We start from the raw sequence: 19,465 nt of genomic DNA, 5'->3' as shown, positions 1-19,465 counted from the left end.
TGTAATGTCCCTCTCTTTGGCTTGATGTACAGATCGATTTACCTAATAAGACAGTGCTTACATTGTGCTAAGTTTTATCCCCGGTCTGTAACTGATTGCCTTGCTTGTCTCCGATGACAACATATAGGAAGATTACTGATGCGAGGAAGGGCCAGTGTGATTTGAAAAAGAATGCTTTAGCTCATTTATTCCTTATGGTGTGCCTGACCGGAAGTGTGGTAAAGATATATAATTGGAGGTTTGGCTCCCCTAGCTCCTACCTCTGTTGCCTAGGACACGCATCTGCCACCACAGTTGTAGATGATTATGGCTGGGCGATAGATGTGGAGTTACAAGTCAGGTGCCCACAGGTGGTCCGTGTTGGTTCGCATAGGCAGTGGCCAGCAAATGTGTTGGTGGTATAGAGCTTGCACGTGATTGCGCTGGACTGTAGGTTTGATGGTGGGATTGAAGGTGTAATGGCATGGCAGAGGTGTGGTAGGGATGCGATGGAGGAGTAACTAGAGGTGTGAGGTAGTGAGCAGACCTAGATGCTTTGCAGTGGATAAATAGCTTGTCTGTACAGTGATCATTCCTAAAACCATCACCCAGAACAATCACCAACAATAGTTCTGGACAACAATGATTGAGCATGTGTACTTAATATGTCGTGTAATGTCTAAGACAGTACGGTACGTGAGCAAATCTTGGGACTTCAGTGTGGAACGGTGATATCAGAAAGTCATTGCTGGTTCAACCATCTAATATTCGCCCAAAACAGAATCATCAGGTTAGGCTGAATTTGCTTGAACAATTTAACAATTTTGCAAATGTTCCCTTCATGATCACAGTCCTGTTTTTTTTAATACAGATTTGGAGAAAACCACATCTTCTTCATATTAGATAATTCTTCCGCCAACTCAAAGTCCAGAGAACTCCTGGCTAATGGCCACAGAGTCACATTGCTTCGTCTGATTTAGGCCAACGCTGTCCTTCTGTTTACATAACTTTCTGGCTGCCCACGTTTTATGTTTTAGATGTTAAAAATAGTGACTCTTCTTTTTCAGATCAATGGTTGGAGCAGATTTTTGGCACGTTCCTCTCCACCACAACCTTTTCTGTGGACATCACAAGACATTTGGTTCTTGTTCTGGACACATTTCCCCTCTGCCAGAAACCTTGAACTGGGTCCAAGCCATGTTCTTGAGTAAAGTTACCTTCTAGTAGTGTCAGGTTTTGGGTTTTAGGAATGACACGAACAGTTTTTACTTCCAGTGGAAACATCTTGCTTTGGCCAATTTTCTATCCCGTAATTCTTGCTAAAAATCTTTTGAAGCTTAAACTTGGAACTTTCACATTGAATTAACTTTTTGTAACTCAAGACATAAATGATGTGTCAGTTAGTTTTTTTTTGCTCAAGTTGCTCCAGTTCTGTGAATGATATCCTGTTCATATTACCTGCAGCTTGTTTCTCTTGGAGAACACCCCAAAGTGTTGATTGGCTACCTCTTGGGGCTGACATTTTAAAGGAACCTGAGATGAATGAAAAAGGAAAAAAAATTATACGTGCCTGGTGCTCCCTCCAGCCTGATCGGTAACTTCGGGACTCGGGGCTTACTGCGCATGCCCGGCAGGTGCAGTGTGGAAGTGTGCACTCCCCCCGCCCATAGTACTGTGCAGGTGCAGAACGCTCCCAGCCATGGGAGCGTGATGGGGGAGTGGAGGCAGCCCCACTGCGCCTGCCTGACTGGCCCGTTTGTGATAACCATTATGCAGCACACATTTTTTTCTCCCAGTTAGGGAGGAGTTAGAAGTGGTGATTTGGTCTAACCTTCTAGAAGGTGTCCAAGATAGACCTCTTTCCTACAGCCAGCATGGATGACAACATCTCCATCCTATCAGGGGGTGAAACGCAATTAGATTGATTTTGTGTTTCAAGACTCAACAAATAGACAGAAAAATGGCTGAAGGCTCCAACTAGCGCTGAACTTAGAAATGATATCCTGATTAGGGTTGAGTGGAAAATTCTCCCCCATGCAACTCTCCACTGACCCAGGAACTGGAAGTGGTGCTAGCAAATATATTTAATTAGGAAGCAAACGATTAATCCAACGAAAACTCGACCAAATGGACTGAGAAGACGTCAATAGATTTAGGGCCTGATTCACAAAGCGGTGCAAAGTGTTTGCACGCCCTTGAAAAGCCCTTTATCACGCCTAAACTCGGTTTAGGCGTGATAAAATGAAACTCGCGTGAAATTCCCGCGCGCAATCACGCAGCGCACAGTGCAGTGCACGCGATGCGCCCATTAAACCCTATGGGCGCTGCGTGCGGAGTTGCGTGCGCAAAACTTTGCGCGCGATAAAGAGCACAAAACGGTGCTAACTCAGCAGTGCAAAGGTTATCACGCCTAAAGTCTTTTAGGCGTGATAACTGAGTTATCACCGCTTTGTGAATCAGGCCCTTAGACACATACAAATGCTGGAGTTATTTATCAGAAAATACACACATTCATAAGCGTGAATAAGCCCTAATTCTCTCCAACTAACCTAACGCAACACCCCCTCCAAAGCCCCCCACCACATGTGACTCAACCAGCCATATGGTGCCTAAATACTCACCTGGTGCTGTCCTGACTCCTCCTAGTTTCACAGCACTCCATGCGACCTGTCGCTGCTAATCCAAACCACGCCCCCGTCTCAGTATACTGGGGGTGGTTACTGGCTGTAACAGTGACTCCACCCTTCCAACCAACTCTTGTGGGAAGAGGTTATTGGCGCTCATGCCATGCCCCTCCCAGTGGAGGCAGCAGGAAGATGGGATGGACTGCTCAGGGCAAGGGGGCAAGGACAATGAAGAACAAAATTATATTATTTAACTAGACAGGCAATGGAAGATTGTATTAATTGCAAACATTTCAAAAAAAAAGTTCACAATAATTGTGGTTTGACTTGTTTGCAGTATGTGACACAAGCATAAATATTAGAACAGTAAAATAATATTAATATTGTATGGTAAGGTAGCCATGAACGATAAAATTTGCCGAACGATTGTTTACAAACGATTATTCACATGAACGTTTGGAAATTATTGTTTGAGACCACTAGAGGACGAACATCTCCTTACCAATCCGATTAGATTAATTCAGGAGATTTTTGACCGTTAGTGGTCCCAAACGATCATTTCTGATTGTTCATACGAATAATCATTTGTAAAAACAATCGTTTGGCAAATTGAATAGTTAGTGGACAAAGGACATCCGAGGTGAAAACTGATGAGAAAAACAATTGTATCTATCCTCCTTCTGCTAAAAATGACCTTTTTTTAGATATCCCACACTTTTATTTTATATTAAATCTAGTTTTTAAGTCTTTACTGTTTCATTGTCTCTGCCCATTGTCACTGAAGTATGCTAGAGCTCAAATCTATGAATTATTGACCCTTTTTATCTATTTCCTGCTCTCCGAAGCCATTTACTGACAGGAAAGTGTTTAATGGCTATAATTATGTACCAGTGAGGGTTATGCTATAGCCTGACCCAGTCCGACAGATAGAAACTGTCACTTGCACTCCTGATATTTAACTCTTTCAGGCCGAGAAAGAAAAAAGGAACACAGCCTAGATATTTGTGTGCTAGGCACTCTACATACACATGTCTATCTCATCATGTCACATGTCACCTCAGTTGTCCTTTAAAGCAGATGTTACAATTCGCCCAGCTACAACAATACGGTTATTTTGTTATATATTTTTTGGCGTCTACGCGAGCGACAGGCTGCGCTGATGAAAAGTCTACCATTTTTCTAGTTTCAGAAGTTGCTGCTTGATTACTTTGATTACACAAAAGGAAATATCTCTGTGTTCATAATTACATCCAACATTCGGAAGAAAATAAATCATCAGAATTTGCATCGAATCGCGCACGTTTGACAAAGCGTGCCCATAAATCTCCATTTTCCCGGCGAGACAAGTGTTTGCTTACTTTGCCTCGCGTCACATCGCCGCTATCTGTGCGTTCTTGTAAACCGCTTACATACATGAAATAATTGCTGGAATTAACCACAAACTGCGGTCGGCTTAGCGTGAAGACAACGTTGGGCGGTTTAGTGAGTATTAGCATGCCGTACGGGTAAATAGATTACATCCAGTGTTATTAACTGCAAGAACGATGTTTACAATGAGGCTAAAAAAGATGAAATAGGAGCATGTGGAGAACTGTGTAAAACTTAAGTTTAAAACACAACTCAGCCCAGTCTGTGGCTGGGGGATTCAGCGGCGTACCTGCAGATCGAAGCCAGAAGAAGGGATGCAGGAGCCCTTACGGAAAAAACAGCGTGGCTGTAGGCGCCTATGATAAATGCCACATTTAGCGGCATAGCAAGGAAATTTGGGCGCATGGCGACGGCCGTTAGCAGGTGCCTCAGGGCTCCCAATTTTTGCAACAAATCGTGGCTTCCGCAAAGCCATGATATGCAGCTATGAAGGTAAATTTGCGCGCTCAAAGGTGCCTAATTAGCGGCAAGAGGGTCCATTTGTTGCAGACCGACTTGGTGAAAAAAAAAATAGCTTGCGGATAACCACAATATGGAGCGCCCGCTATGCAATGCCGCAATGTAGTTATTCGCAAGCCATTTTGTTTTCCCACGAACCTGTCCGCAACAAATGGACCCTCTTGCCGCTAATCAGGAGGCCCAAATTTACCTTCATAGCTGTATATCGCAGCTTTGCGGAATGGGGGGGGGGTAGCTTAAAGAGGGGGATTTGGTGCCACCAGAGGGGGTTAGGTTTGGGCACTTCCGGGGGAGGGTCTTAGGGTTAGGCACCACCGGGGATAGGGGGGGGAGTTAGGATGAGGCACCACCGGGAGGGGGGTTCTAAGGGCTAGGCACCACTGGGGTGACCAAGGGTTGGTCTTAGCAGGAGGGGTGGGGTCTTAGGGTTAGGCACCAAGGGGGGTGTCTTAGGCACCACCAGGGTTGGTTGTTAGGGTTAGGTACCATTGGAGGGGTAGGATGAGGCACCAGCAGGGAGTGTCTTAGGGTTAGGCACCACGGTGGGGGGCTCTTAGGCACCACCGGGGGGGGGGTCTTAGGGGTAGGCACCACCACGGAAGGGTTCTGTGGAAGAGTAGGGTTACTTTAGCCATAGTAAAATATCAGTATATATTACCGATATTTTACTATCAAAATTCACTAGTACAATATCGCTAGCCTTAGAGATAATTTACTAGCGGCTATCGCCACGTCCTTTTCTTCCAAGCTCCTTCATTTCATGTATGCCCTGCAGATCACTGGCGTCCCCCCAGCACAAACTACCCCCCAGTGTTTTATGTTGTTACTTTTACAAAGCTGTTATTTAGAGGTTGGCTGTAAACTTCACAACAATGCACTGTTTTTTTTTTTTTTTTTTAGTAGATATATACATTAAATTGGTGAGATGTCCACATCAGCCCTAAAAGAGGGACAACTGAAGAGAAAAGAGGGATGGAGGGATTTGCTTCTGAATTAGGGACTGTTACTTTAAGAAGGAGAGTTGGGAGTGGGAGTGGTCAATGACATGCTAATAATCTGAGTTTTCATGCAAATTGTATGCAGCTCTGTATTGAGTCAACATCAACAGGAAGTGCCTTTTCCAAGCTGCATATAATTTGCATTAAATTTGCATGCTAGCCAAAATGATTAGCATCTCCTGAGCATTTTTAGGTGGCAGTTATATACTTCAGTCAGTTTGGGCGTTGCTTTCATATTTAAAGTGGAACTGTAGTAAAAAAAATAATAATAAATAAAATTGCTTATCTTTATTTTTTTTTACAATATTCATTTTCCCTTTTGTCCAATCTTTCCTCACCATTATTTACTTTCTGAAATGTATCACAGGCAACTGGTAGGTGATCTCTGAGGAATGTTTGTTTACTGAGAGTTCGAAAGCCAGTAGAAAAGATCTCTGGTCTACCAGAATTCCACATAATGCTAGGTACACACCATACACTTTTCTGTTAGATTTTCTGTTATGCTGAGAATACATGGCTCGATTCTAAGCCATTTAGATGGCTCGATAGATAGTTTCCAACATGTTGGAAATGATCTATCTAACCATCTATCTGCTGAACAATTAGGCATTGTTCTACTCAGCAGGAGATCACCAGAAGACAATGCACCAGAGATAATGACCAGTCTCTACAAGTACTTAAAAATAAGCTAACAGAAAATCTAACAGATAAATCTAAAGCCCCATCTACACTATGGGACATTGCAGCGATCCGGCGGCTTGATTAGCCGCCGGATCGCCTCTTCCGCGTGCGCCGCATTCGATTCCCCGCTCGCCGCGCGTGCGCCGCATTCGATTCCCCGCTCGTCCCCGCCGGCGCCGCTTATCTTCCGCTCGATTCCCTGCTATTGTCCCCTCGCGGGGAGCGAGCAGGGAATCGGCGGTGCGGAGATCCGTCCTGTCGGATCTTATCAATCGAGCATCGCGGCCGCATCTACTCGTGTAGATGCGGCTAAAAGGTGGCCATACATTAGAACAAATATGGGCAGATTCGACCAAGAGACAAATTTATCTCTAATCGAATCTGCCCATACACTACAGGCCGATTCCCGTCCGATTTCAGCATGAAATCTTCAGGGAATCAGCTGAGCCTGCCGCTTCCGCCCCGCCGCAATGTATAAATGCATGTAGTGTGTGCATTTATACATTACCTGTCCTGTAGCAGCTCGCCGGGTCCATCCGTCCATCTCGCCGGGTAAGCCGCATACACGCTAGCAGCGCATAGCATCTGACGTCAGTCGCTATGCGCCTACGTGACAACAGAGCGCCTCCGGCGTGTATGCAGAACCCGGAGAGATGGACGGAAACCGCGTGGAGGCCGACACCAGACAGGTAATGTATAAATGTACTACACTACATACATTTATACATTGCAGCGGCGGGGGTTTCGTCGTCGTCGCTCGTTTGCAATTCGGCCGCCGTATCGCCGCGCACCCGACCAACCAACCTCGGCACGAAATTTTCCAACATGCGCGATCGACTGTGCGGCTATTTCTGTCCTGAAATTGGTCGCTTTGTCGGTCGGGCATGCACTTGGCAGCACCAATTTTCATCCAATTCGATTATAATAATTGAATTGGATGGGCGATTGATTGGTTGGTCGCCTAGTGTATGGCCCCCTTAACAGAAAATTGTATGGTTTGCTATGCATAATAAACCTAGCTAGCATAGTTAAAGCCTGGAACACACTTTAAATTATGATTGTCCAATCACTGACCAATTTCACTACCTCCATGTTAGTATGAGGGTGAACAGATAGTGAATACTATGCGCAGATTGTGTAAGTTTGCTCTCATACTACACGAAAGTAGTAAAATTGGTCAATGATTGACCAATCATAATTGAAAGTGTGTACCGGGGTTAAACCTTAATGCGTGTGTGTGTCTGGGGTGGGGGTAATAAACAGTGGCGTAGCTAAGGTGCTGTGGGCCCTGATGCAAGTTTTACAGTGCCCCCCCCCCCCCCCCAAGCACTCTATACATAACAATTGATATGGCGCACCAAAACCTGCCAATGGCAACTACAATGTCAGAGGTGCAAGAAGGGGATGGGGAGCAGTTTGTTAATGATTACCACTATTCACAGCATCTATAGAAGTGATTATTATGAGCACAGGACCAATAGAGAGCTAATACTGAAGTTGAGGGAGGACCCTTCGGGGCCCCTCTGGCCCAAGGGCCCCGATGCGGTCGCTACCTCTGCACCCCCTATTGCTACGCCCCTGGTGGTAAACAGCAAGGTGTGTGTGTGTGTGTGTGTGTGTGTATGTCGTTAGGGTTCTTTGTGATATTTTATAAGCTCCTTTATTGTTTTTTATCTTTGCTTAGAGTTAAGCTGTGACCATTCCCCCCCCCCCCCTTCCTTGGACGCCTACTCCCCCTCCCTTTCCCCCTTGCCCCCTCCCCCCCAACTCCCCCTCGGACCCCTACTCCCCCTCCCTTCCCCCCTGGACCCCCTGCTATGCTGTGCCATGTTCTCTGGCTGAGTAGAGCATAAACTTGCATTTTACTCTATGATAAATGAGCGCTTTCTGTGCCCCGGCCGTCCTGTAAATAGACAATTAGAACAATTACTTTCTGGCTTGCGCTGGTTGAATGATGGCGCTCATCTGAGCGTGGCACCAGCGTCACAAATCAGTGACCCGCTCTGTGACATTTCTCCTGCTTCTGTTTGTTTGCACCTCAGCCTGCCCGGAGGGGACGTACGGCCAAAACTGCAGCCAGAACTGTAACTGCAAGAACGGAGGGACGTGTGACCCTGTCACGGGGCGATGCCGCTGTCCGCAGGGCGTGAGCGGCGAGTTCTGCGAGGATGGTGAGTGACACGGTGCCCGGCACGGAGACCTGCTAGCGCCATAAGTCTCTGCTGCATGTCACACATGTAACAAATTCAAAATAATATATTCAGTTAGCTTGTGATGACTACAGTATTTTTATATGGTCTTAAAGCAAACCTGTGGTGGAAATAAACTGTTGAGATAAACAGTTGTCTCTGTAGTCCTAATTCTAAATAGAACTTTCCCAGAATCCCACAGTCTTCGTTTTGGTTTTAAAGGTAACAAATCTAAGATTTTAAAGTTTTGGCTGTCTCGGGTACATACTGTAAGGTTCTGAACTTTTTACCTGTTCCTTGCTCTCAGAAGTAATTTTGTCTGCCACACAGGAGTGTTATGACCTATAAATAGTTATCAGTGACAGTCCGTCCCACTTCCCAGACTGTAGAGAAAGTATCACTTAGAGCCCTGGAATCTTACCCCCTACACTGAGAAAAAAAGGAACACAGCTCCCATGCAGAGTAATGATGACCTAGTGAGCTTCTTATGTCTTTTCTGTTGTCGGAAGTGTTTGTCAAAAAAGGTTTTATTAGTTACCAATAAGTGTGGTCCAATGAGAGCCTGCATTTTATTGGTCCAATTTGCATAAAATTATTAGCAGTCCAGCTTTCTCTTATTGCAGAGAGACTGTGATTTATAGCCCTGGGTTATTAACCCTTACATTGAACTAAAGAAAAAAGAGAACACAGGTGAGTGTAGCTTAGAATCACTGCTGTGTATACATTTTGTATTGTTTATGTTAGAGGTCACCTTAAGTTCATTTTTAAGAGTTTCTGACTTTTCATTTTAGGTTGCCCAAAAGGTTATTATGGTAAAACCTGCAAGAAGAAATGCAACTGCGCCAACAAGGGCCGCTGCCACAAGATCCACGGGGCGTGTCTGTGTGACGCCGGACTGTACGGGCGATACTGTCACCTGTGTGAGTCACTACTCTGCTCGGGTTTATTGATGGCGTTATGCAGAATTATAGATACTGAAGTTCAATCGATTCGGCGGCGGTTGTGACATATTGCAGGCACCGGGGGGAGATGAGGGAGGTGCTGGTGGGGGGCACACCCCACACACGCATCACAAGAAAGGGCGGAGTCTCACTGAAGCGTCAGGAATTACAGATGTTCAGTGAAATACAAATAACCAACATTTGGGTGCTACTGGCGTTCTGCTTGGACTCGGCAGCTGCAGAGTTTGGTTGGCACGGCTTCAAGTTGCTAATGCTGGATTGATCACCACTGCTCAGAAATCCCAAGAGAATATTTCGTGAGAAGGGTGGAGCCAATCCTGAGCAGTTGCCCCGAGCAACCCAGCAAATTTCAATTTTCTGTGTTCATCTCAATTAAATATGTATATTTCTACTGAAAAATGTGTTTAATAGACTTGTTATACGTGGTTTCTATCATTAAAATTGATTTTGTTAAAATAGAGAGCTTATGATGATAGAAAAGGCCAGTCTGGTCTGAAAGATAAAACCGCTTCCTTTGCTTTTTGAATCAGGGCCGGATTTACTATATGGCACTGTAGGCAAATGCCTACAGGCGCCTGATGATGGAAAGGTGTCTCTCCTCCTCAAGTGCCGCCCTCCGGCCTTACCTATGCAGAGTCCCGAGCAGACTGTAAATAAGAGGTTAATCACCCTGCTCTTGGTGTTCCACTGATCAGTTCTACCATCAGTCGGGTGCACCTCTAGCTACTTAATACTTAGGATCAGTAGCGTCACTAGGGGGGTGCGGTCGGTGCGCACCGCACCAGGTGTCACCAGTAGAGGGGGTGTTACCAAGCTCCAAACTAAGGGAGAGTGGAAGACTATATACAGTAAATATAGACCAGGCTAGTGCCTGATGTACTTCTCCGTTCTGCTTTTCTCCCTTTTTGCTGCTCCATGTTGAGCGGATAACAGAGTTCAGAGGCCACCAGAGCCACGTGGTGACCACCTATTCACCCCTTAGCAAAGGTGTCCCATCCAACTACCCAACACCAATATCAAGTATGTCCAGCATGGTACGCCTCCCCCACCCCACCTCCTATAGCAAAGTGTGGCCAGTATAACAATCCCCAACTCCTCTCTCCTCCTATAGCAAATAGGTTCAAAATAACCCTTTCCCAACCCCATTCTGAACAAATGTCAGTAACAAGCAATGTTACTACAAAAAAAGTATTATTGGTTTTGTTTAACCTGGTGAGGTTGGAGGTTTATGGGGTAAAAGAGGGGAGACATCATGAGTATCCGCACCAGGTGTCACCAACCCTAGTGACGCCTCTGCTGAGGATAGCTCTGGCTACCTAATGCTAAGGGACACCTGTAGGTACCTATGATGGGCAAGGGAAGTAAGAGAGGAGTGACAGCTGGGCCAGCCAGCACACTTGCGGTGCGGTTCGGTGAAGGTTTGTAGGCTCATGGAGGGCGGAGTCTAGGGTGCCAGGACATCTGTGCCTATAGGCGCCTTTGATGTAAGCTCGGGCCTGGATTCTGAATTCTTTCTTGTATCAGTGACTAGGGGTGTGGCAGGGGTGTGTCTTAAAATGCCCCCTCTTTCTCATCTCAAAAAGTTGGGAGGTATGAAAACAACAGGCATGAGATGGTCGTAGAGAGTCCTGGAGAATAGTCTATGGTCCCTTTAGCTGGAAGTCTCCCGTTTATGTCTGCAGTGCTGGGGATATTACTTGCATGGTCTGTTACATTGTTTGGAATTTGGCCTCATTTTAAAAGTCTTTTTTTTTTTAATCAATCTATTTTTAGCGTGCCCGAAATGGACGTTCGGGTCGGGCTGTTCCCGAGAGTGCAGCTGTGTGCAGAGTAACAGCCTGGACTGCAGCCGGAGGGACGGAACCTGTATCTGTAAGCCGGGATACCACGGAGCGTCCTGCCAGACACGTACGTTTTATTACCGGTAACGTGTGTAGGCTCCGGGTCCACCCAGAACTGAGGATTCATTTTATAGGTGGATTAAAGTGGACCTGAACTCTTGCACAGGACAGAAGGAAAACATAGAGAAATGCACTCTGTATATATTTAGAGAGTTTAGCCTGTCTATTTCCCCCTCATCTGTGACTAATCACCACTGTAATTTGATCTCTCAGCTGTGTCAGCTCAGGAATCTCCTCTGCCACGTCAGAGCAGCTAATTTGTAAACACAGGATGTTAACCCTATGTCTGCTTCCATAAAAACTGAAAATGGACACAGCAGATTTATTGCAGGATTTTTATCAGCTTTAAATGTTATTATCTTTTAGAGCAGTTCTGAGTTTTAGAAGCTCTGAGTTCAGGTCCGCTTTAAAGAGGCCTTGCAGTGACATATACTGTAGTAGGATGCAGTAAATGATTCAGGATACCCACTTTTAGGGTAATTACCCTGGTTTCAGCATCAGAAACCCTTCCTATGTCTATATATTGCTGTATATTGGTATGTAGCCCTACCAGTGATGTCACAGCCTAGGCCAGGCATGGGCAAACTTGGCCCTCCAGCTGTTGAGGAACTACAAGTCCCACAATGCATTGCAGGAGTCTGACAGCCACAGTCATGACTCATAAAGGCGAATGCATTGTGGGATTTGTAGTTCCTTAACAGCTGGAGGGCCAAGTTTGCCCATGCCTGGCCTAGGCTGTTTAGCTATGTGGAATTCTTACCCACAGAGCATTCTGGGAAAGCAGGTATATGTTGTACTGGCGTTGGGACTCTCGGCAAACAAACATTCCGCAGAGATCACCTGTAATACATTTCTGAATGTAAATCAGAGAGAGGAAAGATTTTCCAGCGGACAACCACTGACTAATTTATGAATAAATATATTATAAAAAAATATGCACTTATGCATTCCATTATTTTCACTACAGGTGCCCTTTAACATATATGTCATTATAATATGACCGGTACCGGTGACTTTACTAATGTGTGTTTCTTTGAACAGAATGTGATGCCGGCTCCTATGGGATTGGCTGTAGTAGTAAATGCGAATGTCCGGACGGCGTCCCCTGCGACCACACGAATGGGAAGTGCCTGCGGCAGTGCCCGGCGGGTTACCAGGGAGATGACTGTAACCAAGGTAACCATCAGCCCTCCTACATTGGAAAGGGTTTTGTAATTGGGAGCTGAGGCCAGTTATGCACCTTGGCGTGTGTCCCTGACCTATCCTAATATTCAGTGACCCTCTGCCCTAATATGCATTACCCCTGCCAGGGGCATCCGTTCCTGTGACGTTTATCCACCTGCTATTCCCCCAAAATTGTCAGCATCCTCACACCTGTCTGTGATATTACTAAGGGATACCCGAGGTGACATGTGACATGAGATAGACATGTGTATGTACAGTGCCTAGCACACAAATAACTAGGCTGTGTTCCTTTTTTTCTTTCTCTGCCTGAAAGAGTTAAATATCAGGTATGTAAGTGGCTGACTCAGTTCTGACTCAGACAGGAAGTGACTACAGTGTGACCCTCACTGATAAGAAATTCCAACTATAAAACACTTTCCTAACAGAAAATGGCTTCTGAGAGCAGGAAAGAGATAAAAAGGGTCAATAGTTCATAGATTTTAGCTCTGGCATACTTCAATGAATGTGGCATTGAGCAAAAACAATAAAACAGTAAAAACTTAAAAAGTAGATTTAAATATAAAATAAAACTGTGGAATATCTTAAAGAGATATTTTTAGGAGAAGGACAGATACAGTTATTTATTTCATTAATTTATTTTCACCTCCGGTGTCCTTTAAAGTGATCCCGAGGTGAGAGTGATCTGGAGGCTTGCCATATTTCCTTGTAAGCAATACCAGTTACCTGGCAGCCCTGCTGATCCTCTAATACTTTCAGCCATAGCCCCTGAACAAGCATGAGGCAGAGCAGGTGTTTCTGACATTATTGTCAGATCTGACAAGATTAGCTGCATGCTTGTTTCAGGTGTGTGACTCAGACACTGCTGCACCCAAATAGACCAGCAGGGCTGCTAGGCAACTGGTATTGTTTAAAAGGAAATTAATATGGCAGCCTCCCTTTAATTCTCATCTCGGGTTCACTTTAAAGTGAACCTAAAGAAAAAATAAACAGTGTAACTTATTTGGGGCTTCTACCAACCCCCTGCAGCAGCCCTGTGCCCGCGGCATTACTGTGCAATGTTGCAGTCCCCCGCAGCGCCCCTTGGCGAGTCGACGGCCACTGCGCATGCTCAATCACGCTCCCATTGCTGGGAGTGTTCTGCACGTGCGCAGTAGAGATTTTGCTGTACTGCGCATGTGCAGAGTGCTACTTTCCACAGGAGTGCAATCAGGAGGCATGCGGACCGGGGGCACCCATCCAGTTGAAAGAGGGGGGTGCTGCAGGTGACAGGAATATTGGGGAGTGATGGCACGGGCAAAGGTCGGCTGCAGGGAGCTGGTAGAAGCCACAGGCAAGTTAAACTGTTTCCTTTAAGGAGCTTAAAGTGGTCTGAAAGTCAGCATTTTTACTTTGCTCTAAAAGATTCTTCACAGCTTGAATGCTACTATCCCAGAAATTTTGTTTTAGCACGCTATCTACACTTATCTGAACGTATCACGCCTAAACTTATCACACCTAAACGTATCACGCCTAAACTTATCACACCTAAACGTATCACACCTAAACTTATCACGCCTAAACTGGCTTTTCACCAGCGTGGTGCAATGGTTATCACGCCTAAAGTCTCTAACTGGGTTAGCACCGCTTTGTGAATCGAGCCCCAGGTGTGATAAGTTTAGGTGTGATAAGTTTAGGCGTGATAAGTTTAGGCGTGATAAGTTTTTAGGCGTGATAAGTTTAGGCGTGATAAGTTTAGGCGTGATAAGTTTAGGTGTGATAAGTTTAGGCGTGATAAGTTTAGGTGTGATAAGTTTAGGTGTGATAAGTTTAGGCGTGATAAGTTTAGGCGTGATAAGTATAGGCATGATAAGTTTAGGTGTGATAAGTTTAGGCATGATAAGTTTAGGTGTGATAAGTTTAGGCGTGTTAAGTTTAAGCACCAACTGGGTTAGCACCGCAGTGCACAGCTGATCAAATGTTTTGCGCTAGCAAAGTCTGGTGCACTTCGCATAGAGTTTAATGGCGCTGCTTTGCTTGCAGGACTTTGTGCGCGATCTACACTTATCTAAACTTATCATGCCTAAACTTATCACACCTAAACTTATCACGCCTAAACTGGCTTTTCACCAGCGTGGTGCAATGGTTATCATGCCTAAAGTCTCTAACTGGGTTAGCACCGCTTTGTGAATCGAGCCCATTGTGTGTAAACACAGTCAAGTGAAAAGGAACTCTCTGTGCTTCAGACACACACACAGTTCAGAAAAGCTCATTAGAATATATAATAAAAAGCAGTTTTAATAAAATGCAATGGCAGCTTTCAGGGTATGATAAACTACACTTTGAAAACTTGTAATTTGTAAACAGACAATATTACTTATGCACAAAAGCAAATATGATAACTGTATGAGTAATAAAAAGTAGGGAAACACATTTTTATTGACTGTTATGTCGGAGTTTCAGACCACTTTAATTATAAGGGAAGAGATGCTCCAGCCCCCCCCCCCCCCCCATCCCCTGTCTCCCTTGGTAGGGTCTTCATTGCCCCCTCCACCACCCCCATCCCAAGCCACGCCCCCAGGGAAGGAATAGAGACACTTGGGAATTGTACAGTTACCACATTGTATTGCTACCAGAGGAAGAATTGCGTAGATCAGCCAGCCAGATGTCTAGAAATGTTACATTCAAAGCAAAGAACCGAAGGAAATCACGAGCTTATAAATATGTGTATTACAAGATGCTGCTCCCCACATCACGCAAGAACGTGTAGAAACAAATGCAGCATGAAATGAGCAGAATCTCAATTATAGGAACGTATAATCACCAAGCTAGAGGAAGCTTATCAGACACGATTCACTTTCCAGATATTAAGCCATGTGGTCTGGGGGAAGAGCCTCAGGCTAGGATACTCATCCACAGGAGTCTACATCGAGGTGAGCTTCATCCAGGGCCGGATTTACCATAAGGCACCATAGGCTTGTGCCTACAGGCGTCTGATGATAGAATGGCAGCTCACTCCCCTTCCCGAGTGCCTCCCCCTTCTTCCCTATAAAGAGTCCTGAGCAGAGTGTAAATGACAGGCTACTCAACCAAACAAAAAGAGGGACACCGAGAGCTCAATATAGTGTAGTATACACTGGTAAATGAAGGTGTGTATGTGCAATATACTCACTAGTCAGGGTTACCGCATAGGCAGCCACTGTAAAGGCAGGTGGGGAGATTAGACCTGTCCCCACTCAGGATTAAGAAGTCCGCTCTCTGTAGATCAGGGAAAAAAGGGGATGACACCCCTCCACCCAGTGTGGATATGTATGACGTAGTAAGGATACAGAGGCCCCAGAAGGATAAAAAGATCTAAAAAGTGAGGAGGTAGTGTAGGACTTACCTCCACCGGGCATGGCATAGTACCAGACCTGTTTTTGTGTATGCTCCATCTTATTGCCTGAGGAAGCGGGTCACTCCCACGAAACACGTTGTATTTTACTGGAGTATGTAAATAAATAGTTTTGCTGAAAATTGATCAACATTTTCTTTTGTCTGCCCGGAGGAGGTAAGTCCACCACTACTTCCTCACTTTTAAACTTTTAAATCTCTTTATCCTTCTGGCGCCTCTGTATCCATGCTGGGTTACTCAACCAGGTCTCAGCTTTCCACTGATGAGATCTGCCTTTAGTCGGGGGCACCTCTTGCTACCTGCGAGCTACTTAATATTGAGGGTACATCTGGCTACCTATGTCAAAGGGACACCTGTAGCTATGACAGGCAAGGGAAGTAAGGGAGAAGTGACAGCTGGGACAGCCAGCACACTTGCAATGGAGGGGTTTGTAGGTTCATAGAGGGAGGAGTCTAAGGTGTCAGGACATCTCTGCCTATAGGCTCCTGTGATGTAAATCCGGGCCTGGCTTCATCCTTTCCAGTCGGCAAGCAATAGAGCAAAAGCAAGGATCCCCAACTGAGTCATCATCAATGTTATTTGTAGGAGACCATCCATAGTTATCCATCAATCTTGAGCAATAAGATCAGGTTTTCTTGGGGCATTTAACCAAACCAACCTTACATTGAGATGGAGCAGAGTATTCTGTAGATGCAGACAGGCACCCAGTATAACAGTATAACAAGAGAGCAGAGGCGGGACAAGGTCCTTCAGCACCCAAGGCTGAGACACCAAAGTTTGCCCCTCCATCCCTCCCACCCCAGTGATTGCTATTAGGCTAAGAGGTGCCTGAGCCAGGCCCCCCCCCCCCATCTTAATCTCTAGTTATCTGGCTTGCAATAGGGGAATTATAGCTGAGTGAGCTGTGTGCCCCTTCCCCCACTGTGCCCCAAGGCTGGAGCCTCTTATCGCCTCTGCCTCGGTCTGGCCCTGCAAGTTAGAACACTTTACTGAAGAAAAACATGCAGAGATATATTTTACACCACCATCAGGAAATGCAGCTTATTCAGAACAGAAAGAAACACAGAGAATACAGGAAACAACAATTCCATAAATATCATCACAATTTACGCGCAATTACATCTTGTGGTTGTTTTACTATGCTGCAGTTTAAAGCGGAATATAACCCTGCATTTCAACTTTGCTCTAAAATATTATTTACAGCATATTATATGCAAAAAGCATATTTTTTTTACTAGACCAGCATTGGAAGGGTTAAACACAGACGTTTCAAGTTCCGTGGAGAGATATGCAGAAGTTCAGATTGTTACATTCTATGTATCTATTGATAAACAGTTACACACTCTTTGGCAGTCCTCCAAGCTCCTTCTCAGAGAGATGAGTCACATTAAACACTTAGATACATTTCTGTAAACAAAATGTATCTCTTTTCAGCTTCGGATGCGTCTGCAGAAATCTAAAGGAACTTTAAAGCTCTGTGTAACCCTTCCAATGCTGGTCTAGTAAAAAAAAAAATGCTGGTTGCATATAATATACTGTAAATAATGTTTTAGAGCAAAGTTGAAATGCAGGGTTATATTCCGCTTTAAGGTAATTCTGTTGTTTAAATCTCTAACACATTGTTCCCTGTCCGGTGTTTGCTCAAACCTAACCTCTGACCTGCTTAACTCTTTCAGCACACTCGCTAAATCATATTCAAGGTGAACACGATTTTATTTTAAGATTTGTTGAAATTTGAAATGTGAAGGAAACCTAAAACCCTAGAAAGTCAGATTCATTATTGGATGTAGAAGAATAGCGTTTGGTACTCCAGCTTAATTATACAGCAACAGAGAAAATCTATCTGTCTGTAGCACAAAAGTGGGAATTTATTGTGACCATCTAGTGCATACATGTCAAACACCGGCCCGCGGGCCAAATCTGGCCCTCAGAGCCATTAACTTTGGCCCCCAAGTGGTTTCCCCACTATGCATTATGTTTGGCCCTCTCTAGACCACCAGGGAAGCTATATTGGAGGTGAGGCCCTAGATCACCAGGGAAGCCATATGGAGGAGGTAGAGGGAAACCACTAAACACCAGGGAACTGTATAGGGGAGGGTGAGGACAACTAGACACCAGGGAACTGTATAGGGGTTGGAGGGGGGCCATTAGACACCTGGGAACTGTATAGGGGTTGGAGGGGGGCCATTAGACACCTGGGAACTTTATAAGGGAGGAAGGTGGCCAGTAGATATTGAGGTTGGTCCACCACAAGGTCTCAGTGTATAATTTCGGCCCACTTTGTATTTGAGTTTGACACCCCTCATCTAGCGGGATGTATTACCTCTTAAAGGACCACATCTCGAAAAATTATAAAATGTGTATACAAATGCTTAAAATACTGTAAATACGTTTCTCCCAGAATAAAATGAACTGTAAATAACTTTTCTCCTAAGTTTTTGTTGCTTACATTAGGCAGTAAAAATCTGACAGATCTAGTTATGAACGTCTATTTGGGATAATACTATTGTCCTTCAGTTTACTATGGAGCCTTATTTTGTTCTTGTGTACAGGTTGCCCGGTGGGAACATTTGGGGTGAATTGTCTGGAGAGATGCTCGTGTGGTGGCGCCCCCTGCAGCCCTACGGACGGAACATGCAATTGTCCAGCAGGCAAAACTGGCTCCGATTGTTCGGAAGGTGGGTAGAAATGGAGGAATATACTGAATGCCTCCTCTCGGAGGATATTATAACAGGACTGGAGGCCAGACATATTTAGTGTATGGGAATGCACAGATAGTTTGGCTTATGAAAATATTATTTCTGTGGGTTAGGGGAGCTTTGATTACAAGACCTCTGTGTTCTTCTGACCTATATACATGGAATCAGTATATGGCCGCTCCGCCTCAGCCAATCAGAGTGGGCACAGTGGGCGTGGTTGAATAGTCATTACTAACCCCCCCCCCCCCTTTCCTGGTTAGGGATAGGGGGGAGGGGTTATGACAGTTTGTGGGCAGGGGGTATCTTAGCGTCTTCTGAAAAAGTAAGTTAGAGCCTGCCAGTGTCAGCAACCAACAAGGATCTCAGCTTCCTTCTGGTCCCCCCAACTAACTGGCAACTACTTGTTTCACCCATGATCCAAAAACAGGCCCAGCCGATGGGCCCCTGATGGGTTTGTGCCGCTTCCGACCGGATTTCATCCAGTATCTCCCTCCTGATATTGGTTACCGTGGGCGGGATTATGCAGCTGGTACTCTCCACACTGGCTGCAAGAAACAGCTGACCTCCCCATAATGGAACCTGGCAGTACCAACCTCAGTGTCTCCCTACTGCTGCATTATGCATCTGGCTCCTCCCCCTGCTGTCCTTTATGGCTGATAGAAACAGCTGCCCTTCCCTTGGCGGGACCTGGTAGTAACACCCTCAGTGTCTCCCTACTGCTGCATTATGCAGCTGGCTCCTCTCCATGCTGTCCTTTATGGCTGCAAGAAACAGCTGCCCTCCCCTTGCAGGACCTTCAAGTGCCACCCTCAGTTTATTTTGACTTCCGCTTTATTCAGTTGGCTCCTCCCCCTGCAGTCCTTTATGGCTACAGGAAACAGCTGCTCTCTCCTTGGCGGGACCTGGTAGTACCACCCTCAGTGTCTCTCTACTGCTGCAAACCCTCACCGATCCAGCGACTGTTGAGAGTGACTGCGGAGAACATCGATA

At 45.4% G+C, this 19,465-nt stretch overlaps 1 protein-coding gene across 4 annotated transcripts in view; it reads left to right on the top strand.

The window, feature by feature from the left end:
- Positions 1–19,465, top strand: part of MEGF6 (multiple EGF like domains 6) — a 495,432-nt gene that overhangs the window by 434,108 nt on the left and 41,859 nt on the right. For all 4 annotated transcript variants that reach the window (XM_068238861.1, XM_068238860.1, XM_068238862.1 and 1 more), the window contains 5 exons: positions 8,212–8,340; positions 9,150–9,278; positions 11,094–11,228; positions 12,263–12,397; positions 18,329–18,454. In XM_068238861.1, coding sequence (XP_068094962.1) covers positions 8,212–8,340; positions 9,150–9,278; positions 11,094–11,228; positions 12,263–12,397; positions 18,329–18,454 — 654 coding nt within the window. The remainder of the gene's footprint in view (positions 1–8,211; positions 8,341–9,149; positions 9,279–11,093; positions 11,229–12,262; positions 12,398–18,328; positions 18,455–19,465) is intronic.

The sequence above is a fragment of the Hyperolius riggenbachi genome, chromosome 6 (genome assembly GCF_040937935.1).
Source record: "Hyperolius riggenbachi isolate aHypRig1 chromosome 6, aHypRig1.pri, whole genome shotgun sequence".
NCBI classification, from domain to species: domain Eukaryota; kingdom Metazoa; phylum Chordata; class Amphibia; order Anura; family Hyperoliidae; genus Hyperolius; species Hyperolius riggenbachi.
Note: the sequence above shows the minus strand (reverse complement) of the source record. Positions and strands in the feature narration are given on the sequence as shown.